The sequence below is a fragment of the Carassius gibelio genome, chromosome B23 (assembly GCF_023724105.1).
Source record: "Carassius gibelio isolate Cgi1373 ecotype wild population from Czech Republic chromosome B23, carGib1.2-hapl.c, whole genome shotgun sequence".
Lineage (NCBI taxonomy): Eukaryota > Metazoa > Chordata > Actinopteri > Cypriniformes > Cyprinidae > Carassius > Carassius gibelio.
The window spans coordinates 13,808,059-13,835,989 of NC_068418.1; the positions used below are offsets into that span (position 1 = coordinate 13,808,059).

General features: G+C 36.9%; 2 protein-coding genes across 2 annotated transcripts in view; both read right to left on the bottom strand.

The window, feature by feature from the left end:
* Positions 1–5,139, bottom strand: part of arfgef2 (ADP-ribosylation factor guanine nucleotide-exchange factor 2 (brefeldin A-inhibited)) — a 30,697-nt gene extending 25,558 nt beyond the window's left edge. The window contains exons 1-3 of the mRNA XM_052594151.1: positions 4,794–5,139; positions 1,461–1,491; positions 581–704 (exon numbers count right to left, since the gene is read on the bottom strand). Coding sequence (XP_052450111.1) covers positions 581–704; positions 1,461–1,491; positions 4,794–4,959 — 321 coding nt within the window. The 5' untranslated portion in view covers positions 4,960–5,139. The remainder of the gene's footprint in view (positions 1–580; positions 705–1,460; positions 1,492–4,793) is intronic.
* Positions 5,140–7,204: 2,065 nt separating this feature from the next.
* pard6b (par-6 partitioning defective 6 homolog beta (C. elegans)) lies at positions 7,205–27,068 on the bottom strand. The gene is made up of 3 exons (XM_052594674.1): positions 26,779–27,068; positions 23,861–24,083; positions 7,205–10,815 (listed from the first exon to the last, which is right to left on the bottom strand). The coding sequence occupies exons 1-3, from the start codon at positions 26,839–26,841 to the stop codon at positions 9,968–9,970; spliced, it is 1,134 nt and encodes a 377-aa protein (XP_052450634.1). The 5' UTR covers positions 26,842–27,068; the 3' UTR covers positions 7,205–9,967.
* Positions 27,069–27,931: the final 863 nt, after the last annotated feature.

The following is a 27,931-nucleotide window of genomic DNA, read 5'->3' on the forward strand; positions in this document are numbered from 1 at the left end:
TTACAGTGTAACACACATTGATTCATACAGTATATTTAAATTCCTTCAATATTCAAACTATCAGGTTTGTATAAGCTTCATGATCTTAGGGAATTTCCTATTAGTTTTCCTGTGTAGACAACAAACAAATACATCTGAGTCACAAATGTAAAAAAAAAACTCCTTTTTACAAGCATTAAAAACTAAACTGAAAAACTAAACTGAAAAACAGGTGCAAGGCTTGCAAAATCGCTAGCCTGACGTCCTGGGGCTATTGTGTTTCGGGTTGTTCAGTCGCTTGCTTTGGATGAAACGGATCGTAGTTGATCATTTGCAGTATTTTTTAAGTCTTGCCTATTTAAACATTAAAACACTCACGTGCATTCAGAGCTTGCCTGCACTCATTCAAAGCCATGTTTCAGACAATGTGCGTACACAGAATTTATATTCTGCTAATTTTACCGAGGCAACCCTGCCAAATAACTTAGATTTTAACACCGGGAAGCTATTTTTATGGGGGAACCTGAGATGTTTTCAATGCATTAATGTTGAGTATGATGAAGCACTGCAGTGGAGTGAGGTGAATAAAAACTCTGCGTACCTGTAAGCAGTCGAGAGACGTGCTGACAATACGTGGAGACTTGGACTGACATGCCAGCTCGAAAGGCAGGACGTACTTGTCAGCCTCAATGTAATTGGCTCTGGGAGGAACAACAGTGCCATCCCTGGAACACACCAATTTCACAGCACATGTCAGTAAGCAGGTATAGACATGCAGCATTGAAATATACTTCATTCACTCAATATTACACAGCAACAAACATTCAGAACATCTTCATGTTAGTAGCCCTTGAGCATTATGGGTTTTTATGGAAATGAATGAGAAAATCAGAAATTATTACATAACCATGATTGTTCAGAATGAAGAGGATTAAGCTCCAGAGAGCCTTTTCATCAAAACACGATAAGAATAATTTTAAAAAGGACATTGGATGCAAAATTCACAAAGTTTGCATTTAAATGTGTCTTAGCAGTGTGTGGACACAACCCCGCTACAATGATAAAATTCCACTTTTTAGCCCCCTAAAAACCTAAACAGTGTAAACTCATACTGCTCAGGCCCCACCCACAACTGCTTAAAGACTGCACCATATTACCATATTTTCGCCAAATTGTACGGCATTTTCTCCATGCTTAAGCAGCTGAAGCGACAACAATGTCTTGTAAGCAATGTAGGTATTTTGTATTTGGATGTCAAAAACGAGTCGGAAGCTGTTTTTGAAAAGGGAAAAATAGTTTTTTTATGCGACCATTGCGGAATTTTAACCAAAGAACTTTGTTGATATTGCATGAAGATCCTAAAGAATCACACCAACTTGTGGAAAATGGGCATCCGATGTCCCTTTTAATGTTAATTTGATGTATATCGCAGGAGACATTTGCAAGGATGGTGAATTTTGGTAAATGAGATGTAAACTTACTTCTGCTTTTCCAGTTCATGCTTGATTTCATCTAAAAAAAAAAAAAAGAGAGAGAGAGAGAAATTAACATATGAACTCATGTCTATTTGTCACATCTCTCTCAAAGCAGAGTGAGTGCTAATTCAGAAAACCGTTACAACAGTGTCTTGGTATTTATGCTGCGTTTCCACTGAATTTACCCGGAATAACTGTACCAAGAACTTTTTTTTCCCCAGGAACTTTTTTTTTTTTGGCTACTGCAATTTTCTTCACTGTATGTTTAAAATACAATGAACCACTGCCTCCTTTTGTTTTCTTTTAAACATAATAATAGCAGCAGAAATGCACTTAGTTCAGGGAAACGTGTATATATATATATATATATATATATATATATATACATACAGCCATTACAATGAAACTAAATATTATATCAATTGTCTCTTTTTATTTTCATTGATAAATTGAATACAATATGTGCTGTCTTTATAAATAAACCACAGATTTGAGTTTTAAACAACTACATTCTCGCCTGAAATACTTTTAAAAATTACATTTCATGACACAATAACAGTAATATTTTGAAAATGAGCCGAATAAATGGTGGTCGAAATCACAATGCTGCGTGAACTCAACCAATCAGGTTGTTTAGCGCCCAAGTCCCGTCCCCCAAAAGTTCTGGAACTTTGAAAAAGTACTACCTCGCCAGCAGGGACTTTCTGAGGGGCATTCTTTTACTTGGAACTTTATTTAGATCCTGGTTCCTGCGAGTAGCAGTACCAGCCCAAAGTCCCTAGTTCCTGGGTAAAGTTCCAGAGGTGGAAACACAGCTTTACATTTCCATTAGGGTATTAGAATATGAGGCTGTCTGGACTCTAGGTTTTTAAGGTATTCAGATTATGCATTCAGCTGGACATCAAAGTGAACGTGGTGATGGGGAGGAAATTACATCTACAGCGCAGCAGCAGGAATATGTACCATAATACTGCCAAAGCAGAAAAATGCACACACTATACCCAAAAAGAAAACACTGACTACTCAGCAAGATACAGCAATGCTCCAGTTCTGGTTGTGCTTATCTACAATTTCCATTAAAGGTAGTAATGAGACTATTTGTAGGAAAAGTGTGTCTACTAGTGCTGTCAAACTATTTATCACGATTAATCACATCCAAAATAAAAGTTATAAAAAAAAAGTATAAAAGCCAATGATTCCTAAAACAGTTTCTGGATTCTGACCGACACCAAGGACTGCAGATAAATAATATACTTTAATCTCTCCCATTTCATCGGTTCACAGCAGGCAATTTTTATTCTGACACTGACGGTCTTGAATAAGCCCTATAAAGAATCCTTTAACTACACCACCACTACAATCTTAAACTCACTTGTCAACATCACTAATTCACCAAGCTGATTGTTAAATAGCTGATCCACTATCCCAGCCCATCCTAAATCCAATTTATGAATAAATGGGTCCTTTATGCTGTGTCTTTTTATTAATGAAACCGTCTATAAGGTTCACAAGACAGGTCTAAATGATTCATTCATGAATCGGACAGATGTGGTTCTCGAGTTCAGCTCACTGATTAAGTGATCAATGCAGTTAACATCTCACTGAAGGGGAAAATTATCAGTGCATATCCGTTTAGATTTCTCACACAAAACTTTTGTATCACTTTCGAATACCTAGAAAACCACAAACAATTAACATTCTTCAAAAATTACAACTTGTTCTGTCTTTCACTAAAGAAAGGAAGTGAAATACTGTTACATTCTGGGAGAACTATTACTTTAAAATAAATAAGCAAGGTTACCGGAAAGAATAAGTTGCATAAAGTGTCACACTTGATACAGTTTTCCGTGCCTCTGATATTCAAGAACAATCTACAAATGAATCATTGTTCATTATCAGACAGCAATCTTATCACAAGAAGGTACAGGAAACTAATGTTAAGCAACAACACATTTCATAAGATGCACATTTTATGAACTATGTTTTTATCTGGCAAGCTGTAATACCCAAATGTTACATGTATCCAAGCAGCACAGCAAACTAAGGAATTGCCGTGTATCCGGGTGCTCAGTGGACTGTGTAAACAGGTCTGTATGTTAATCAGCCTCATTGACTCACATGACAGTGTAATGAGGGAGTGTCTGTTTGAATGACGTGCTTCTGAGTGCATTCAAACAAACCCACTAGGAAGTTGCATTACATTAACAGCCAAACGGCTGAACAACACTGTAGATAGACTTTCAGGATCAAACTTCAAACATACCAAAAGACAAAACAACCGAAGTTTACAGTAAAATAGGTGTCTTTTTTTTTCAGACTGAACTATTTTTTGACAGACACTTCAGAACAAAGGTTTAGAAAAGCTCACTAAGAAACTAGATCCTCCACAAGTGCTCATTAACATTGTAAATAAGTAATGCAGCACAGGCGGGACGAGTCAAATGAGTCTAACCTGCATATCCAGCTTAGACATAAAAAGATGGTTGGATATTCCGGGAAGTAATTGAATAAAAATGGGAACACCGAGTGAGCAGCTAATGCTAATCACATAAGTCACTAGAAAAATCATCAAGAGGATACTAGTTCTTGGAAGTGGTCATTATTTGCTTTTTGTGTCCATACAATGGAAGTAAATGATGACCAAAACAATTTGGCCAGCAACATTCTTCATCTTTTTGTACAACAGAACAAAATGATATGGTTGGAATGACACAAGTGAGAAAACTATAACAGAATTTCCTTTCCTCGATCAAAGTTTAATAACACCATTAAAATAGGCCCAATGCCAGAAACAGAAACATTTAATGCCAATGAAAGATGGAATAAAACTATGGTGACTGATCAAACCAACTCTTTGAGTGTGAGTAAAAGAAACTATTTTAATTTAAGAGTGAACTGTTCCTTTATTTTGTCACTCCAAATACAGATCCTGTAAATCAGTGAGTGATATTTAATCAACAATAGAGCAGTAAATCACGAATCTGTCAAAGTCGATTGAACAGCCACTAAATCTGCAGCTTGTCGGATAGCAGTTGATTCCAGCTAACACATGCTAACAGCTCGTGATAACGACAACAAGAGCTGCTGGAAGCCTACACATGGCATTTACTCAGCTGCCAACATCTCTTTCATAATACTATAACATTATATAGCCGATGGAAAGCATGACAATGTCAACTTAAGGCAAAATTAAACAACGGAGTCTTGACACACAGAACCGTGCTGGAATGACGTTAGCTTGCTAACAAGACTTAAACGTTAATTTAGGAAACCAGAAGGCAGAGGAGCACCTCACTGGTGTGTTTGAGGCCTGACAGGTGATAAATAAAAGCTGCTCACCCAGCGCCACTTGACAGGCCTTGCGCAGTTGTCCGTGTTGGCTCCGCTTCAGCTCCTTATCCGCGAGGATTTTCTCCAGCGCTCGAGACAGAAACATGCTCTTGGTGCTCAGGCTTTCCGTCTGCGTATGCCGTCGTTGGGTTTCCAACTCTTCCTGTTCTTTCATCTCTCGGTCAACGTGTTAAAGTAGTCCGTCAGGCCGTCTTCGCTGGCCCGTTCCCTGCGGTTTGGCAGGGGTGTGAGGGTGCCAGGAGCGGGCCGAGGTTGTCACTGGTTCGATTGGACGCTGCTATCTCAGCACTGCGTCGCCATGTTGGCCGCTCGTCACATCACGTGACCCGGAGGCGCTTACACTGATGTGTACATTCAGCGCACGAGCTCAGTTTGGCTGATGTGGAAATGAATGGGGGCATGTGTTAAATTGCTAACATGAAGTTTTAAGACATTTTTAAACAGTGTGATCAACATTCTATATTTTATGTAAGTCACAGTGAAAAAAATTCTTAAATGAAACGCCAATAAATAATTAATTGAAACGAATTATTTTAAATAACTTATCATCGTATATATATATATATAAATATGATTTTACTTGGTTCTAGGTGTCTATAAAAAGTCGTTTGAAATCATATAGCTACTTATACAGTAGCCTAATAATCATAACATATTGATCATTGCTAATTATGTAGTATAAACATATATTTTAAAAAGATAACATATTTGATATAAAGATTTATAAAAATCAGGCCTATTATTACAATAACAGAACATGAACTAAAAACATATAGGCTAAATATACTTTTATTATTTTACTACATTATTTAGGTGGTATATGTGCTCTGTCTTCAAGTTGTAGGCATATTGGGCCACAGATGCTGGAGAGGATCATTTTTTAATGATTTCAAAAGTTGGTCAAAAGTTTACAAACACCTTGCAGAATTTGCAAATTGCTATTTTATTTTTTTATTTCGTACTGTCCTTTAACATAAAACATAAAACGTAGTCATCAAGACAAAATTATAGCTGAATACATATATATATATATATATATATATATATATATTCAAAGGACGTTCAAAGGTTTATATACGCTTAATTCTGTGTTGTTACCTAGATGACCCATGACTTGTTTTGTGATGGCTTTTCATGAGACCCTTGTTTGTTCTGTACAGTTAAACTGCCCTTCAGAAAGATCTTTTAGTTCCCACAAATTGGTTGTGTTTTCCAGCATCTTTTGCATATTTGAACCCATTCCAGCATTGGCTGTATGGTTCTGAGATTCATCTTCATACTGATGAAAACTGAGGGACTCACACTCAACTATTACAAGAGCTTCAAACAAACATTATGTGTACTGCATTATTATTGAGTCATCACACCGCCGTCCATGTATCAGCTGTGTTTTATGAGTACATTTACAATAAAATAATTTACACATATGAATAGCTCAAATAGGTGTGGTATATATTTTTTTGCTATTGCTTTTTGCTTATTCTATTTGGTAAGTGTACAAAATCAATATTTATTAAAATCGTCTTTAACCAGCTTTGTAAAGGCAGGTGCCATGTCAAGTTAATTCAGGCCAAGTTCATTACTTCAGACTTATGTGTCCTCTTGAAGCTTGTGTTCTGCAAGTGAATGGCACCTTATTGTGCCTCCTCAGAAGATTCTTATGGAATAAAATTAACATTTACTGTACTTTTTAATTAATTACAAATATTCAGTCATAAACCATATGTATTTTAACTTGTGCAAAGGTTGATATTAAAATGAGAAAATCAAACTTATTTGTTAGATCAGTTTGATAAAAGTAGACAGTTGAAGCAGAAGACTGGATGCTGTTTCATGCTTTAACCACAGGATGGACTCCTGACATCAGTTGTACTGCCCTACATCTCTCAGCACTATTGTGCAACATCACATAGTGTTCAATTTATGATTTAGATAGAATAAACGTTATATAAAGTTTCCAAGTTTTTAAAGTAGCTATGAAACACAAGCCATTACTTTATTTTAACCACTGGCTGCAATTATGATGTTTTAACATGAGGCTAAATAGTAATTTTTTTTTAGAAAAGTTCTTGTTCAATTCCTGTAAAAGACAAAACAAAGTCATAAATACAGTACGTCTAATTTCAATAATTTAGCAAAGGTAGAGGTTGCGTAAGACATTTAAACCCATCCCACTTCATTCCTGTTGTGTTATTTTAAAGCATGTTTTCTTTAAAGCAGTTCAATGGGCCTAAAGACATAAAGTGGCTTTGTATGTATTGTAAAAGCTCTTTACAAATAAACGTGACTGATCAGGTTAATGCTGATTCTTCAATGTATATTTCAAACTGACACACTCTGGTTATCACAGATAAAAAGACTTTTTCATGACCAACACACCAAGCAAGGAGCAGTATCAGTGATTTTCTACATATTAGTTTATTTCATCCAAGACTTGACTATAATACATGTGCATCTATGTCTTAATATAGTATTTATCATTGTAAAAGTTTCATTATGTGAAACAAATTTCCATGTAGTACTAATAAGAAAATACTGATAATTTCAGTACAAATCTATACCTTAAGATTTATCTGGCAAGCTTATTATCAAAAAAAAGAATTTGACACATGAATGAAAAAGTCCATTTGTATGTCTCTCAAAGCAGGTGCTCATAGATATATGGTCTCCTTTAGAAATGCAAAGATATTCACAGTTTGGAAAATAGCAAGTTATTCTTCATATTTCTATTCACCCTAAAGGTCTGAGCATTGAGTTCCACCAAAGATGCTAGTGGGAAAAAATCTGAACATTTTCTAGACATAAAAAAAAAAAAAAAATACAAGGAATCAAAATGATGAGGTTTATGGTCAGCTAAAACAAAGCAAGTAAAAATACATTTTTAATTCTATTTAGTTCTATTTTAAAATAAATAAAACTTCTGTGGTTCCAATCCCAAATCGTATGTAGTGGTTAATATAAAAATAAATTAATACAGCTAAAGACTCCATTCATTATGTCGTTTGTACCGTGAAAATGAATGATCAGGATGAAGTGTGTATGATCACAGCTACAGTGCGTTTGCTACTCCAAGCAGATTTTGGTAATGTAAGTGCCATGAAATTGATAAAAAGGGGATCTAATGAAAGGCTTCTTCGGCTAAATCTCTAACAGCAGGTCCTAACCGAAAGAGCGTAGGCACATCTGTCTCTCGTCAGTCTCTTCCAGTGTATCCACTGACAGACACTTTGAGATCTCAGAAGATCGTATTGTATAAGCTTACAGCTGTAACATCATGCATATCATTATGATGTATGAATAAGGTTGAAAAGGGGAGAAATGTACCTACAGCCAACTGAACTTAAAGGAATGCTTTCAAAGTAAGAGCATAACATTTGTTCATTTGTCCAGAGGTCATTTTTAGAAAGCATAATTATCACTCAAGTAGGAAGACCTCACTTTACCGTACACAGAGAGTGAAGGGTATGGACATTAGATGACAATATGATTAATTGTGCATTTTTGACAAGACTTCACAACAGATTTCAACCAGTTGAATTAAAAAATATTAATAATAATAAATTATGCATGTCTGTCCCATAGTAATGATGCAACTAACCCAACTGTTACATACTTTCTGAAGGGTTTGGCTGGTACTCTGCTGACATGCACCCCCCCCCCCAAAAAAAAAACAACAACAACAAAAAATCTTCATATAAAGAGGGAAAGATACTGAATATTTTGGCATATATTCAATATTCATAGTAATTCACTACCAATTAAGGGTTGTTTTCTCCGTAATTCGACTGCAACACTTATTGTTGGAGGTAACACTTTAAAATAAGGTTCAATTTGTTTACAGTAAAAATGGAGTTATGTGTCATGAACCAAAAGTGAACCATTTTTACAGCTTTTATTAATTCTGGTTAATGCTGATTCGTACATGTACTATTGTTCATGTCTCATTATGCATTATCTAATGTTTACTTAAATTTTAACTTAAATGTTAAAAAGTAAATATTAAATATTAATGTATGCAGAAATTAACTTTAACATAGATAATGTAAAAAATATTATTAATAGTTCGTTATGACACCTAATGCATTGAGTGTACTGTATAGTTCACTCCCAGGAAAATGTAAATTCTGTCATCATATACTCACACCATGTTCCCAACAGGAACTCTCCATGTATGGAAATATCTGCTTTTATGCTCCACAGAAGAAAGAAAGTTATAAAATGACAAGAGATCTGTGTAAAAGATGACAGAATATTCATTTCGGCTGATCTATCTAATGTTAACAAGCTGAACCTTAGTGAAAAGTGCCAAGGTAGAGTCGCTCTTCATAAATGAAACATCCAAGTGTCCACATCAGAGCGCTCCCTTGAAACATTATTGATATTTCTGTATTCCAAAACCCCAGACAGGGTTATCAAGTAAGATCTATGGGTAAAATAAACCACAGGTATCAAAAAGAGCAGGATGATAGCCCTTGTAATAAAGAAATATAAGTGATACCAATAAAACATATCAGTATGAAAAATATGACATTGATCATCTGTCTTTTTGGCTATGATTAAAAACTTCTGAGATGATAAGACATCTGAATCTTAACCGAGGCAGCAGTCTACAACTGTCCACTCACATGAAAATATCTCCTAAACATTCACTCAAGCCCCACAAAGGTTCAGGATTCCCTTGAATACCACGAAGAATCAGTCCGCTGAGAGTGTTAGTGTTGCAGACGAACAGATGAAGAGCTTATTTCAGTTCCTTCTGAAGTTCTGTAGTGCAGCCAGACTCAGTTACCACGGTAACGCAGAGGATGGGTGAAACCCATTGTACTTTGTTCTCTGATAACGCAAGAGCCTCGTGGCTCTGAAGGGTGTGGTTGTCAAAGTAAAAAAAGATTGTCATGACTCATACGGTGCCGTCTGCATTCATTAAATCGCACTGACTCAGGAAGTTCATTATTACTCAAGAAAAAGCTATTTTGGTGCTGTGCTGCTCTCCACGGGTTTGATGATGAGAACTGCCTCATCAAGGTCCTGTTGTTATAGAGAAGTGCTGTAAGGTGCTGTGGTTTCTGGCCTTCTCTTTTGTTCCTGACATGCATTTTCAATCCTATGGCACACAAACGTATGTATTGACAAGTGTGTGTGATTATATGCTGTGTGTGTCTTTACAGTGTAATCACTGTGCCCTCCTCCTCTAGATTTCGCCCTTCTAATCCCATGTCATGGGCATTCAGAGACCTGGTGCTCATGGTACCATTTGAGGGGCGGAGGTCGAGGTGGGGCTCGTATCTGGGCAGGGTGGGCATGCTGGTGCTGGCTGTCGCCCGTGCCCCTGCCTGCGGAATAAGTTTAGCCCCTCTGTCTGCCTCGATCACCAGATCCTCCTCCTCCTCGCTCTCCTCGTCCGGTTCATAGTTCTGGATAATATGGGACGGGGTCATCGCCATCGAACCTGGTGTTGAGTAACCATAAAAACTGGTGCTGCTGTCAGATGATCGTCCTGAGCTGCCGCCTCCGCTGCTGCGTACCACGTTATTGCGCTGATTGGCCGGTTTGACGGTTATAATGAGGTTGTGGCTGTTCGCGATCATCATGTCTGTGACTTGGTCCAAGGACTTCCCGCTCACCTCGATGCCGTTGACTTCGAGCACCTCGTCGTTGACGGCCAGCAGTCCCGTGCTCTCCGCCAGGCCTCCGGGGACCATGCGGGAGATGAAGATGCCTGGGACCTTTTCCAGGCCTTGGGGTGTGACGCGCACGCTGGAACCATCGCGGATGTAGAAGCCCAATGGTTTCTCTTGACCGTGTTTGTAGAGGCGGACACGACGGTGCGTCTCTGGGAGGATGTCCACGTCGATGATGGAGGACACTGGCCGGAAATCTTTAGGCAGGCTGATGATGATGGGAGGCTTCTTCTTGTTGGCGTCTGGTCGAAGGAGGACCGCTGCGAGCGCCGCTGGGGTCTTCTTACGGGTCACAGTGTCCGTGCCGAATGCGGAGTAATCTGCCTCCTCTGCAGAAAAGGGAGAAGAAAGAGAAAAAGAATGTAAATATGTGACGTTTGTTTTAGACATCACAACTTAAAGGAATATTGGTGTTTATTTTATTTAGTGATGGGTTACGATGGTCATTCAACAACAACCACAAATTAAACAAACTATTTTTTGTATTTTTTGTATTTTTTGTTCTGCAAACTACAAACATAAAACTAAACACAAAACAACTAAAAACAAAAATAAAATGGGTATATAGTACAACAACTAAAGGTGTGGGCATGAACACTTTTCAGTAGCTTTGTAAATAAATGCAGTATAATATCAGCATATTTTTGTTAATGTGAACAACGACTTTGATCAAGTCATGTTTAATTAAAAAATAAATGAGAATAATATAAACCACTTTTTTGTTTGTTTTTCAAAAAAAAAAAAAAAAAACATATATTACCCTTATAAAACTGGGCAATATAAGGCAATAACTAAAAGTGTCTGGACACTTTTCAGAGGCTCAGTCCATGCAATTTATTATCAGCGTTATTGTGCTTGTAAACATATATTATGTGCATGCTCATTACTTTTTATTATTTATCACGTTCAATTTTTTTTTGCTCTTATTAGACTATTCCCACAACTTTGTAAGGAGAGACCTGCAGGGGATACCATGGTAGAGAATGGCTGCTTGTTAGTTTCCCTCCGCCCCTCAGCTAATGTGTAATCTACTGTAAACCCAAGCCTCCTTTCAACCTCTCTCTCTTTTGCTCTCAGCTGCCATTTATGAATTCCTCAGAGGCTTAATCACTGCCTGGACTTTCACCTGCAAGACATTCATACTCAAGATCAAAAAGGAGAATAGAGTAGGAAGGGAGAGAGGATATAAATGCATGTGCATGAAGAGAGTTCAAAGCAGTACCATGTGTTTTTCTGAACTCCCATTACCCGAATGAACAATGGTTAACCTGAGGGATTTAATTATTAACAAAAAACCACCATGTTATAAGAGTATAACTAACATTTCAATTATGATATTTACTGATCTTTAGTATCAAGGGTTGTGATGTTTTTATGGATTTTTTTAATACCTAAACCTGAATTCTACCTCTAAAACGAAAAGCATCTTCTTCCAGTGTGTTTGTTTAACCAGGAATATGATAGGAGGGACGTGTCTGTGTGATCTAGTGCACAGATTTCACATCAGGCAGCACAAATATAGTCAAAACACACTCACACACACAATATTGATTGTTGGTCAAAGGTCCACACAGCCAGTTCCCACTAGAAAACTACCTGGATCGTCCTTGTGTTTTGTTTCAACATGAATATGCAGCCTGTGTTGAAATTTTAACAATAATTTGGCAAATTGTCTTCAGTACCTGCAGACATCAGAAAAAAATGTCTTTCTGACCTAATAGAGCTGAGGTTTATCAGTCTATAAGGACTTTGGGTTTATTCACAAACACGCAGTATGCACACACAAGGTTGGCTGGAGTAGTCGAGTATGTATGGTGGTCTCTTTTCATCTCCTCCTGAGTTCTTCTCCTCTCTTCCTTCCTTATCTGCTCCACTCTTCCATATTAAAGCCTAACAATGGCTTCACAGAGAGTGTTGAAGGGCAGCATGGGAAGTCCCTTAGGGCCACTCAAACGGGCACAAACTAGCTTTTCTGTTGGCTCAGAGATCGAGAGGAGAAAAAGTGAGAGGATGCTAAAAGCATCTTACAATATATGGAAACCGCATCATGTTAAATGACACACAAACCTCTATCATCTCACTTTCTGAACACTTGACAGCTGGCTCTTTGTGAAACCTGACACTACAGAAACCAGTCTGGTTGTAATGGGCCTAATAATCATTAGAGGCAGACCAGGGGATATGAGGAGTTATTTCTGAAATATGTCCTGAAGCAATACATTGCCAATTTAAAAAAAATCATGTATTTGTCAACTTAAGATGTCAAGATGATTAGTCAGTCAATTATTGATTCCTGACTTATGTCATTTATAATTACAGCATAATTACTATTATTTAAAAAAACACACACACATTAAATAAAAAAATAAAAATTAAGCAGAACATCAGTTTTCAACATTTATTATTTAAAAATGTATCATTGGTGAGCATAAGAGACTTCTTTCAAAAACATAAAAAAAGTCTCTCTCCTTACACACTTATATATATATATGTAAACATATAATGTAATATTCTTTAAAATTAGATTTCAGTTTGGTTTGGCAGTGAAATAGTGTGGATTTATCTGTTATGTGTTAATACAGTGCCTTGCAAAAGCTTCATTTTTTCCCATGTTACTGCTTTATGTTGAACTGCTTTAAATCCCTTTTTCCACATCAACCTGCACTCCATACACCATGAGGTTTAAACAATTTTTTTACATCTTTGCAAAATTATTAAAAAATAAAAAAGTAAAGGATTAGTTTAATAACTTAAATTCCATTGCATAATATACCCTTTCTTAGCTCAGGAGCATTCATATTGCTTGTAGATGTCACTACACTTTGAGTGAAGGTAACCTTTGGCAAATTCCCTTGAATGGGTATGATTTGAAAAGGCACAGACCTCTTCATAAAAGGTTTAACAGCTGATAATGCACATCAGAGCAATAACCAAGCCCTGAGGTCAAAAGAACTGCCTTTAGAGCTCAGAAACAGGTTTGTTTCAAGCTACACATCTGTGGAAGAGTTCAGAAAAAAAATCTTAACTGAAGGGTCACAAAAACACGTAGTCTCAGTTACCATTTATGAATGAAGTTTGAAACAACAAGGACTCTTCCTAGAGCTGGCCTTCTGGCCAAACTGAGCAACTGATGGAGAAGGGCTTTGGTTTGAGTGGTGACCAAGAACCTGATGGTCCCTCTAGTTGAGCTCCATGATCATATGTGGAGATAGGAAAAGCCTACAGAAGGACCAACATCACTGCAACACTCCACCGATCTGGGCTTTATAGCCGTGTGGGAAGACTAAATCCTCTCCTCAGTGAAGACATGTGAAAACACACTTGGAATTAGCAAAAAAACACCTAAAGGTCCATCAGACTCTGAGAAACAAGATTATTTAGTCTGATGAAACTCAATTCTAAGCATCATGTTTGAGGGAACCCAGCTCTGCTTATAATTTGCAGAGTAGCATCCCAAAAGTAAAGTGTACTAGTTACAGCCACATGCTGAGGGACAGTTTTTCAGCACAGCGACAGAGGAACTCATCAGAGTAGAAGTAAAACTCAATGCACCAAAATATAGAGATAGCCTTAATGAAAACTTAGTCTAGAGCATTTAGAATCTCAGATTGGGCAGAAGGTTAACCTTCCAACAGGACAGTGACCCTAAGCACACAGCAAGAGTAGCTTATAAACAATTGTGTGAATGTCCATGAGTGGCCCAGCAAGAGCTTGGGCTTGAACCCAATCAAATATTTCTGGAGAAACCTGAAAATATGCGCCGTCTCCATCCAACCTGACAGAGCTTGAGAGGTGAAGAGATGAGGGGAAGAATGGCAGAATATTGCCAGATGCAGATGTGCAAAGCTTTCCGCATCAAACAAAAAAAAACTTGATACTGTAAAGGTGCTTCAGCTAAATATTTAGTTAAGGGTATGAATACTTATGCAATGTACTTATTTCAGTGTTTTTTTTTTTTTTTTAATTTATGAAGCTGCGACAACTCTGTTTTTGCTTTGTCACTATGGTGTATGGAGAGTAGATTGATGTGGAAAAAAGTAATTTAAAGCAGTTTAACATAAGGCAGCAACACAACAACACATGAAAAAAATGAAGGGGTATAAATACTTTGGCAAGGCACTGTATGGCAGCAGTAATGTGACACTGGCTTTATCTGATACTGTGGTCACCATTGACCGTGGCAGTGGAAGCACCTCACTTCCTGTCAAAGGACACCAGGAAGAACTCTGTGTGATCAGCACGCCAGTGAGAGTCGTGTATGTGTGTGTGTATGTGTGAGCTTAGTGAAATGCTTTTTCCCACCTTTGCTTAGATGATCAGTATCTCATTACACAAGGTCATATTGTCTGCCTAATGTCAGGTGACCTGTTTGTGTATTCTTTAATCTTCTATGTTTTCAAGTTATTGATTAATGCCAACACTAAAATTAAAAATGCTATTTTGTCTTAATAAATTAAAAATAAAACACTGAACACTGAAAACTAAAATGAATAGCTTTAAATGCTACAAGTGAATTTGGCATCACAACGTTATAATATAAAGAATGATAGTGGATATTAATTATGAAATTTGCTAAAGATTACATTTAACAGTTCTTAAATGTAAAAAAAAATAAAAAATAAATACAAAATAGGGGAAAGAATCATGAACAATTAATTGTCCAGTATCTGCCAAAACTGAAAAAATATCTACATTTTGTCAGATAAAAATTATGCATCTATTATTTTGAATGAAATAGCTTTTTCTATGTCCCTGATATTACAGGAGTGAGGATATTATAATTTAAAACAAACAGTGTCTGTAGATATTAAACGAAGTGCAAAAATAAATTGGTGCACCTTGGATCACTTTTTAAAAAAAAGTTCCCACTGAATAAAGAAAGAAATTAAGATTATTCAAGAACCAGACTGAAATGTAAAACACATTCGTGAGAAGCATCCCACGAGGAGTGTGAAAACAATAGAGATGTCACACCGTGTCTCTGCTCACCGCAAACTGAGAGTGATGGACTCATCTCATCCAATATTCAGCAGGCCTTAAAAAGGCCGTGATGGCTCATGTTTCACTTTTGTGAATGTCTCATTCAGGTTTTTTTGCATGTGACCACTGTGCTGCTTTCTGTTTATGGTCTCGCTCCACAAAGCTGCTTGCAAAGAATCGAGCACACAGATTATTCAGACGAGCAGCCGCTGACGGCATGACAGCATCTGTGGAAACATTTCTGCTTTTTTAAGGTTAACTCCGAATGTCTCCCACATTGGGGAGTGTGTGCCATCCTGTTCCAGACACGGCACGATAGAGGAGAGGGGAGCAGAGAGGGTGGAGAGTGGGCTGTAATGAGCACTCATTAGGCCAGGGAGAGAGAAAGAGATTGAAAGAGCGAGGGAACTTTTCAATACAGAAACTTTATGAGGTGCTGCTATTCTGGGCTCAGTGAGCACATACTTCTGTGATGCAGCTAAGATAAAGTGAGAACAATTCTGATAACAGAAGAAAAATGCAAAGTGTGCGAGTAACGTAACAAAGGAAAAGCCCTTGAGAACAGGATACTTAGAGAAAATGTGGGAAAATAAGGTGGATGAAACTCACTCTGTGTAGGAATCATTACAGCAGTTTCTGATTTAAGTAAAAATGGCAAACCAATCAAATTGTCTATTATGTGTAAACAATCTTGAGCCACCAATGTGTGATCCAGCTTTAACTAAAGAAAAAGTGAGTATGTTTTTTTTTAACAAATCTTTGAACTAAACATCTCCTTTCCTAATAATGTACATCAGGAACTGCTCATCATCCGACAGAAGAGAGGGGCGAGGTGAGGAGCAGCTCATTAGCATTTAAAGGGATATGCACCTTTTGGGTCACTGTGAACAGAGCTGCTTTTGACAAGGTAAAAAGGGTATATATATAGGACCCTAAAGATTCATACCAACTTGTGGAAAAGTGTTATGTTCAGAAAGACTGACTGTTGACAATCAACATATCAAATTTACTTAACTTATTCTGTCCAGAAACCAGCCAAATAAACAGGAAGAGAACATCTCAATGATATGTGACCCTGGACCACAAAACCTTGAGTGCAATTTTTTCGGAATTGAGATGTTTACATTGTCTGGAAGCTGAATAAATGATTGATATATGGTTTGTTAGGATATGACAATATTTGGCCGAGATACAATCTGAGGGTGCAAAAAAAAGAAAGAAATCCACATACCGAGAAAATTGCCTGAGAAGTTGTCCAAATCAAGTTCTTAGTAATGCGTATTACTAATCAAAAATTACGTTTTACAGGGTCACATATGTTAAGTGACCAACCACAAATCATTTTGTTTTAATGTGTTGTTGAGGGGCAGGTACATGAGAAACAGACTGACTGTTGAGTGCAAAACACAAAAATCTCATTACGGTTCATCTCTCAAAAAGAAATGGTATGGATCATTTCTTTTCAAGTGGTTCAATGGAGGTTACTTCTTGACCATATTAAATTTTCCTAATTTTTCCATTTTTACAATTATTGGACCACTTAAGATTTATTAACCCAAAACTTGGTGAAATTTGTTTTTTTATTTACATTTGAAAAAAATCAGTAGTCATTAACACCACCACTCGAATATTGTCGATTACTGCTTAATGTATTTAATTTAGTATTTATAATATAGTATATAGCACATGACAGCTTTACATCCTACATATATATAGTCCCTTTATAATGCTAGAGTTCTGTAAAGGATATGGTTAAGGAAATTTGGAACAAATTTAAGGATGATTAATATAAGCGTGTGTGGGTAGAATGACTCCTTCATGTTGTGTAACTACTGCTGCCTTCAGTTTAATTCATGCTGACGCTGCTCATTCTTCTCTCTCCCACTCTCTTCCTTCAATGTATCATCATCTCTTTCTCTCTCTTTTTCTAACACAGTCTCTGTCTCTTTAAGGGAGTGACTGTGACTGCTGTGCTAAATCAGATGGACTAGGCTTGTTTCAGTGGGCCTGTGTTTGGGCCAGCCCTGGTTCCACAGATTCGACAGTTAAATAACTGGTAGTTTCACTTTTAAATGGAAAGAAAATCTGATCAGTCTGTTATTTTAGATGGAATCACGGTTTGGAGACTTTCTGCACTCATAGCTGGGACATGCTGTCACTCACTTTCCACAGTGAGGATCTTCCTGATAACCTGCACCTTCTCCTGCCTTTGACTCTGTGAGGAATGTGAAGTGCACTGCTAAAGGTCAGAGTTCAGTTTGGAAGGTGTTTTACTGCTCTGAAGTTAATGATACACATCAGAATCATAAAACACTAAACTCATCAGCATTTAAAACTTGTGTCAGATCCAATAAAAAAACATGAGTGTCTCATAACCCTGCATTTGGTTGTGTTTTATCTAGTCATCTACTCAAAAAAAGCTGGTTTCTGAGTCGTTGCTTATTTAGACGACCTGCTACTCATAGATGAACTAAAATAAGTTATATGAACAAACACATCATATAATGTAATGTTCAGAAGATTGAGGTCAGTATGATTTTTTTAATTATTAAAATAATACTTGTATTCAGCAAGGATGCATTAAATTGTCTTTATTGTCACTTTTGAGCAATGTATGTTAAATCCTGAAAAAAGTTTCACAGTTTCCACAAAAACATTAAGCAGCACAATTGTTTTCAACATTGATTATAAGAAATGCTTCTTCAGAATCAAATCAGCATATTAGAATAATTTTAAAAGATCATGTGACATTGAAGAGTGGAATATTTTAATTGCAATAATATTTTTAAATAATATTTGCTTACTTTATTTATTTTGGATTTTGAAATGCATGAAAGACTTCCTTCAAAAACATTTTTAAAATCTTACTGACCGAAGACTTTCAGTATACAGAACATTACTGTATATTGAGATACAAGGGTCTAATGTTTCTAAACAATACTGTGAGAAAACTCAATATTTGATCATATTGGCACCTCATCTATAAATATCTATGAAGTCATAGAACATCTCAACAAAGATTAACAACAAACAGTGTGTTTGTAAATGACTTGCCCTTTTATCCAAAACAGGACTAACCAGTGACCAGGTCTTTCACTAGTTTTTTCTTCAACCATAATGTAACAGCAGAGTGTTTTCCCCACTAATAATACCTCCATACCCTCCCACTGTTTTCCCATCACCTCTTTCCTGGTCTGGTCCCTGAGCTTCACAGACTGCTCCCTTCCTCGCCCCCCTGTCCTGTCTAATCTTATCAGCAGAGGTGATCAGAGTCTGAACACATTCCACACAGAGAAACGCCTCCCCCCAATCCTGCAGCTTACTGCCCCTTCCCCCCCAGAAGAACAACCTCTTCCACCATGCAGCACCACCCCCCCCCTCCTTCATCCCGCTCCGCTTCATTTGACAACACCAGAGAGGCTCTGGCCCGCTCTACCCAGGCATGACATAACAGTGTTCCAGTGCTTCTCTGCATCAGCGTGACATTCCATGACCCTGGAATTCCTCCCACATATTAAAGCGGCTCCTCCTAAAACTGAAGCCGCAATAAAAGCTGCAGACGTCACAGGTGTCCATAAAACACAACCCACCCCTGTGCCCTGATTCAGCTGATGACATGAATGGAAAAGTAAACAAATTTGTGGTTTCAGGAAAGAAAGGGGAGTGGAAAAGCGAAAGAGACAAGGTAAGAGTAGGCAGATTCCTAAAGCATATGTCACAGTGCTCTCTAGAAACTATTCCAGTTGTTTCCCTGAACCACACCTCACCATCAGACAGGTGAGGCCGGTAGGGAGGATCTCAGAGATACGCTGAGAAAACTATGAAAGGAATGGAAATGAATGACACAATTAAATTAATCACGGGGCTATTGTTAGAAACAGACACAGGTGGAAGGATTAATTATAATGAACAAAAGACAGCTCAATGCTAATACTATTAGCTGACTGGTCAATTAATCTCAGCGGAATTCTCAACTACAGCCTCTTTCAAAAGATTTGGTAGTTTGATTTAAATGGTGAAGTTAGCAAGTCAAGTGCTCAAACTGAAACTCTGTTCCGAAGCAAGCAAGCTGTCAGCTTTCTACGCACCGCTTTCTTCTAAGGCAGCATCCGAACTGAACAGGAACCTCATAAGTGACAGATTTGGAACGCCGTACAGAGGCAGCAGGTCCACACGCCACACAAATAAGAATCCTAGTGTAAAGTACAAAGGAGTCTAGACTCTTTTTATGTTAGCATGTTGCTAGGAGGAGAGCAACAACCCAATTTTTAGGGTGAATACAACATTTTTGGCATCTCCTACCAAAATAGATAATAGTTTTTGTAAATATAAACTATGGATTACCATATAATGTAAAGTAAAAAACAATAAAAAAAAAATCCCTGCACATCCCATATTTTTTATTGGTATCAGTAATGCTCATTATGGTGCCCTGTTAAATTTAATTGAGTAAATGTTTAAACGCATTATTTTAGTGTCATGAGTGTACATGATCATTTGCATGTCTGTATTTTTACTGTCTGTATTATAATCAAGCAGATCAATATGCCATCACATCACAATACCATTTTTTTCCAGTGACTTTCTGAAAGTCACCACAGCTTTAATAGCTTATTTTTACAGTGTAAGATCATAAAAACATGATCTCATAAAGCACAGAAACTGATCACACACAGAAATCTTGGGTAAAACAGTCTATTAATTTAAGCTATTTCCATCTGTCTGTATTAAATGTGACCATTGACCACAAAACCAGTGATAAGGGTCAATTTTTTGAAATTCCATTGATGTATCGTTTGTTAGGACAGGACCGTATTTGGCCGAGATACATCTATTTGAAAATCTGGAATCTCAGGGTGCAAAAAACAAACAAAAACAAAACAAATCACAATATTTAGAAAATCGCCTTTAAAGTTGACCAAATTAAGCAATTCATATTACTAATCAAAAATTTAGTTTTGATGTATTTACGGTAGGAAATTTACTAAATATCTTCATGGAACATGATCTTTACTTAATATCCAAATGATTTTTGGCATAAAAGAAAAATCATTAATTTTGACCCATACAATGTATAGTTGGCTATTGTTCCAAATATACCTGTGCTACTTACGACTGGTTTTTTGGTCTAGGGTCACAAATGAACTATTGAAAAACAAGTTGTTAAAAATGATGCCATTGGGCAAAATGAGTATTTCAGAGGACAGTAATATTGCTTCCTATTTTCAAGAACCTTTCACATAAGGAGCATTCCTATGGCACCTTAACATAGGGAGGCATCGCATAAGGTTTTGGAACGGAGGATAGTTTCTGGACTCTGCTGTTAACACGGAGGAGTGAATGTAGAGCATGCAGAATATAGAGCAAAGACCCAATATTATGACACAGCAGCGACTGAGCAGGATGTCTGATCAGGAAATCACATGATGCAAATAGACACACGGATGCCAACACCCCTTAAACCAGCAAACACATATCCACAACAGCTCCACAACTACCACTGACGGTGTGGGTGGGGGCACGGCAGACTCCGTATTCAGATACAACTTTCCATTTTTAACTGGTTCATTCTTAATTACAATTGGCCTCCCACAATCGTGAATATTTGGTATCTGTCCCATCATGCTGCAATCACCACTCAAGTATCCCTCATCATTAACCCCACTCAGCTAAAGCTCTTCACTGCTGCCATGGCAGCAGATAAACAAGCATGGGATTGGTGCATTGTGGTTATCCTGATGTTGTCTGAAAAAGCATGTGCAACTGCATTGGGATGGGATGCCTACTGAAACACATACATCCTCATTTGGAGTGTTCAGATGCACATTCACACCCTACAAAACATCCTCATTAAAGATCGAGTAAGCTGAGCTCAAGTCAAGCCACTTGAATATGCCAAACAGGCTACGACAGAACAAAACCCACAATTCCAAACACAATCCACAAATGAGGCACAGCGCTCAAGAATGCTTCAGACCCCCCATCCCCCACGTGAACTCCAACCACAGCGAAGGCTTTCTTAACCAAGATCACTGAATGTGTGCCATTCAATGACAGCAAGACGCTGCACAAAAGATTTCAGCCGGTTTGACGGTCTCAGTACTGCGTACCTTGATGTGATTTCAAACACAGATCCAACTCACGCATAGATATTATTGTGTGTGTGTATGCGCTGGCATCCATCAAAGTGCACAAAACTCTCTGGATCTAATGTGATACGTGATGGAAATCTTCAAAAGGAAATACTTCAGGCTCTGTTCTGAAACCTGGCAAGATGCCTACTTAGACAGCATTTTAATGCATCACAACACTACAAAAACAAAGCCTGTTCCAAAAGATAGACTGCAGAATGCATTGAGACTCCATGCAAAAATTTAAAAATAAGAATTCCATGATGGCAGAAAAGTACCAAGAAAAATCTACTTATAATATGCTATTTATTTACCTAATAGTCTTATTTATTATGTAATTTTTATGCATAATATTAAGAATACTGTACAATTATCAACATGCTAATGTAAAACTCTAAAGGAATCAGTCGTGAGTCACATTTATTGTGAGCATTATTTGGTGAGGTATGCATGCCAATCAGTCATTAATAGGCAGAACACTGCACAGATTTCCACAGCATTTTTTACATTTAATACATTCCATGCTTCTTATGTGTTTGTCAAGTAAAAATGTTGACAATTTGATTAGGCTTTTCAGCTACCAATAAGAATATAGTTAACACCAAGAATGACTTCGATAACTTTGAATTTTTAATATTAATTTCTGAGAATAGGGAAGTTCAAACAACAGAGGACCAAAGGCACAGAGGAACAACACTGTTAGAATAACTTTCAGAAAGATTGTCCAGTTGATAAATTATAATAAAAATATTTCTTTAAAAAAAAACACTGAGAGCCAATAAGAATCCAACCAGGTTCAAAGATTTTGTCCATTTTAAAGAAACGTTTGTCATCAATTGGTATGGACAATTATAATTATCATTCTTTGCTTACTATGCTTAGATGATACCAATAAACAGCATTTTCCTTAAAAGGGGTAGTTCACCAAGAAATGAAAAGTCTATCTCCATGAGCTCTATTCCAAAATCAAGTTAAATTTCTTCCTTCTACTGAAAGAAAATATTTTGAAGAATGTGGGTAATGAACTGTTAAAAGGTGATTTCCACTGATTTGCATTGTATTTTCTTTTTCTTAATATGGAAGTCAAAGGGGACCATCAACTGTTCTGCAATATATCTTCTTTTGCGTGATCACAGAATTATTTTATTATTTTTTTTTTAACCCCTTTAAAATTACCTCAAAATGTCTATTGATTCTACTTGAACCTACTTATAGAATGCCTCAGAATGCCATTGTCTTATAAGCAGTGGAAAGCTAGAAAGGTTTTGAAACAGAAGTTTATAAATCTAATGAATCTATGTAGTATTTAGCGCTTGGAATAATGTCTGCTTACCTCCTACATCCACAAGCATGCATTCAAATAACTAAAACATTCGTGACAAGATATAGGGTCAAGTTAAAAAGTGGGTGGGGTGCTCGTGTGCTTCCGTGTCACACATTCTGCCATAGCAACAGGTCACAGCATGGAGCTAGCGTCGCCGTGTAATCGAAACGCAGGCCACACAGTGTTACACAGTGACCCCTCTAATCTCCGCCTGACAAAGTGGCTTACCATCTACAGGTCATATGGCACACAGACACAGCTTAGAGTGGGGCACCCCACAGCCTGGGGCCATAACACACCAAAAGCACACAACAACTGTGACCGGTCACCAGTTCAGACCTCAGAACTTTATATTGCTGCTTTCATGTTAGCTCAGTCGAGTCTCAGTGTCTGAAGACTTCTAACCCAAATTAAGAAACACTTGGCCATATTAGTTAATGAAAAATGCATCAAGGGAGATATAAAATAGGTCTTATGAAATGTCTTAAATATCATAATCACACAGGCTGTAATTAAATTGTAAGTTATAGTATCAATAAAATGAGCAAACAGTTATTTATCTGTTAGTAAGGATTACATGAATAAAATAAAAAAATTTAGACTTAACCCCGCTAACTAGCAGTCGGGTTACTGAACACAACTCACATCCCCCAGGACTACATAACCTGTCACATTATAATCTGATATGACTGATAAATAAACAAAAGCACAGCTTCCTGAAGCACAGCTATCGCCTCCACATGTTATCAGTCGAAACATTTGTGCATATTATATAACTATGTATATAAATTCTCACCCATGCAGATTAGAAAAATTTACTACAACCATGAGTGTTGAGACCGTAAGGGCTGTAGAGGGTATTGTTTCACATAATACACTGTGTGTAACACATGGGGTTGAAGTTTGACCAATGACCCAGTTCAAAAACACAACCCTCACCTTTCCGCTGCAAGAAGAGACGGAGCAGGGGCGCTGCCATGGAGATTGCTTTATGGTAGTTGTCATCGTTGTTGATTGGCAGTAGATCGCCGTGGACATCGGCGTAACCCACAAGCAGATCAACATTGGGGATCCGGTGCACATGCTGCAGCAAGCCATAGAACTCATCAAAGCGTCCCGGCTTGGACCGGTCCAAAGAGAAACGCCTGAATTCTGCTCCAAACTAACAACATGGAACAGATGTCAGTACACAGCAAAACAAGATGAACTCAACTAGTCTAATTAGATGAAAAACTTCTAAACGTCTTGCAAATTATAAATAATGCCTAGGCAAGACAAATGCACGTAACTAAATTAATAGCTAAAACTTACACAAAAATGAATACTATTTAAAACTGTAAATGTGTAAATAAATGCTTAATCTAAATAGTAGCGCATAGTATAATTGTATAATAAATAATACTAAAATAACAATGAAACAGACATATTTACATTTTTCACATCTTGCTAAATATAAGTCACATGGACTTCATTTCTGATTTTTTTTTTTGTATTGTACTTTTGCTTCATCTATAAAACTTTTAGGTTCCAGTCACTATTCATTGTGCTTGGAAAAAATTAGGAATGCACTGATGCTACAAACCGTATTTTAAAACAATATATTAAACCGTTATTTTCATGTTTTAGCTGACAACTGATAAACACCTGGTATTACAAATCTATAGTAGTTAAAATTAAAAAACACTGAAAACTGCTGACACATCTCCAGCATGCACTCTTAATGGTAATGCACATTTTCAAGAGAAATAATATCCAAGAATAATATAGTGCCAGTATATTGTGCATATAAAAAAAGCAACCAGTGCACCATTAAAAACATTTCCATTTTTGTAGTAATAATAGAATCTTAATTTTTGGTTGAACTATCCCTCCTCAGTGGAATTAAGCATTATATTTTAGTAGAGAGTAACTTAATATAGAATAGCATCAGTAGAAATAAAAAATAATAATATCAATAATAATTAAACTATTTATAAACAAGGAAATTCAAAAGATCTTATGCAAAAATTAAAAGATTACTAACTAGTCAAAAGAGACTAAATTCTTTAGTGGTTTGTAATAGGTTATGAAGTGGTTTGGCAACAAACAAACAAAAGGGAGGATTGAGACTCAGTGTTTGAGTTGGTAGAGGGAGTATGACCAGGTTCTTGTTTATAGTGTCATCCATAATGATTAACACAAGAGAAACACGAAACATAGTGTAAACCACATCTACATTCCTCTGGTGCTGAATAACTGTTTCTATTATAATCAACAAGAAAGGCTATGCTTGAGATTGAATGCCTACCTTGACAAATTTTAGGCATCATGTGCATGTCTAGGTAGACAGGTTATTAGGTTTAAGACCAATATTAGATTTGCAGCATAAAGTTAAAAATATCTTCTGTATAGATTTAAAGGTGTGTATAATGCCTGTAAAACTGCTCTTACGTCACTTACATCACAGTTGAGATAAAGACTCGCTGAGATAGGTTCAGTAGATATCTTATTTATCCTATGTGCAGCTTGGTATTTGATTTAACTTTTTTTTTCTGAGCACAGTCAATATTTAATTTCCAACATGATCTTGTCATGTGGATGAGAAGTTTGGAACCCAAGATAAGTGATCGTCAGTTTGTTTACAAGACAAGAGGGAAAACCAGTTTAGGATCAAAAATGACTTTAATTGAATTTGTATTAATACATTGCAATGCCAAGCCACTTTAGCATTAAATTCCTTTATACAAACTAATATTTTTTTGTTACTAGCACTTTTAAAAAAAAATAATTGCACCAAAAGTATCTAGTAGCCAATATATTAGTCAAAAGTATGTTCTCTTTTGCCAATATTCTCTATTCTCTTGTTATTCGTGAAGTTTTTCCACTGAATTCTATGGGGATCGGTGGTTCTGATAACAGTTATACACTTCCAACTAGCATCTAATCCGGTTTTACTAGTACCTATGCATTATTTATGAATACATTTTCTTTTGTTTATTGTAACTTCTCTTAGTATCCATTCCTGTTTTTCTAGTACTATTTGAACAGACACCAGTACTGGTTTATCATGTGGCACTACTAACTTTTCAAAACTTACTAGTTTTTTTTTTTTAAACTGAACTAATAAACAACCATACTAGTTATTAAATATGACAACACACATGTAATTATAAGCACTAAGTTAAGACATGTTAACAACTGGAATAGAAGTCTCATACTGGCATAGTTAATAATCATTGGAGTCCATGAATAGTTAACTGGACCAGGGACCAGCAAGAACTGCTTCATACTAATCTGACATAAACCACATATCCCAATAGATTTAGATGGAAAACAGCTATTTGAATTAAGGATAGTGACTAGTAGCAAATGAATGCAATTAATAAGTATTAGCTTCTACTAAATTCTCTATTATTCTCTATAATTCAATATCACTCACTATTGAATTAATTATTAGTAATTAAAAAATAAGTAACATAAAACTCGTTAGTTTAAAATAATAACTTTTAAATAGTTTGCCATGGATTGCGGGGAGACTGTGGTCAAACTGACTGGACAAACACACACTTATATAAGAACTCAAATAAAAAAGTTTATATTATTATACATTAGTTTTACATTATAATAAACACCTGACAACATGAGGTAAGAGAGCACCTGTCAAAACCTAAGGTCCAAACCCACAATCTCTCCCTAACAACACGGACACATTGTGTCCTCAGCACTAAAAGCAACGGTCGACTGAACTCACAAGGTTGACCAAACTTGCCAGGACAGTGTGAGTGCGTCTGAACACCCAAAAGTATATTCCTACCACGAAGACTAGTCCTTTCTGTGTCTGTACAGTAATTAAAGTAGTTGTCCCGCTGGCTACGCACCTTGCTCTTCACCTCCACGGCGTTCAGAGTTCGGTTGCTCGGCACTCGGTGGTTTTTGTTCATCTTTCGCTGACTGGACCCCGCCGCAGTAACACAGTTGCCCTCCCGCGGGCTGCGCTCATCCGCCTTCAGCTCGGTCCAACCAAAACGGCTTTTCTCGGCTTAATCCAGTTAAAGGCGCGTACCTCGCGACAGCTCCGTGCCTTCGCTTGTGTTGTTATCGGAATCGAGTAGCAACGGCGACGCCTGTCAACAGAACGTGCTCTAAACTCTGCCTCTCTCTCTCTCTCTCTCTCTCTCTCTCTCTCTATCTCGCTCTCTCTCTCACACACACTACACTGGTCCGTCTGTGACGCTCGTGCACCCAGGAAACAGTTCAAGCGCGCCCCCTCTGGACTTAAAGGCTATTCTGACATTCTTGTGCCATGAACGAGACTCATAACCCAGCCCAGTCCAAACACTAGCAAAAAATAATTATATTCTTTGAAGTGCTTTGTATTTCTATGTAAATACCACGAATGGCAATCATTCAGTGCCATGGAATGTATAATGCTGTATTAAATTACATGGTATTACAATCTGATACCACTAGTTATCTTTTAGTGACACATTAAGTGACACATTATTCATTGCATTTTCAAACAATCTTTGTCTTGAAAAAGTATATTAGTTGTATTTGCTTTTTCATTTTAATGCTACTACAGACTGCAAATAAAAATGTACACTGTAATGTGCAGTCAAAAATGATTTAGAATTACTGTTAACTACTAGATATATATTCTCACCCTAATTTATTATATTTAGTTTATTTTATAGAGGTTTCACGTGTGGTCTCATTAAATATAGATTTTCATTTTATATATGAAACTCAATGTAGGTGACATTTTCTTTTAAATATAGGTTTAAAAAACTATATCGGAAAAGTCTGTTGATAATATTCGCCAGTTTCCATTGATAAAGCTGTCGTCTGTACTCTTTCAGAGAGAATTCGTCCACAAAAGCATTGGTTTATAATTTTAAGCTTTTAATAAATAATAATAAGTTTTATTTATATAGCACCTTTCCAGAGCTCAAGGACACTTTACAATAAACAAACAACAATAAAGACAATTGACAAAGAGAGCAGACAGAACAACAATAGGCAAATGAGAGT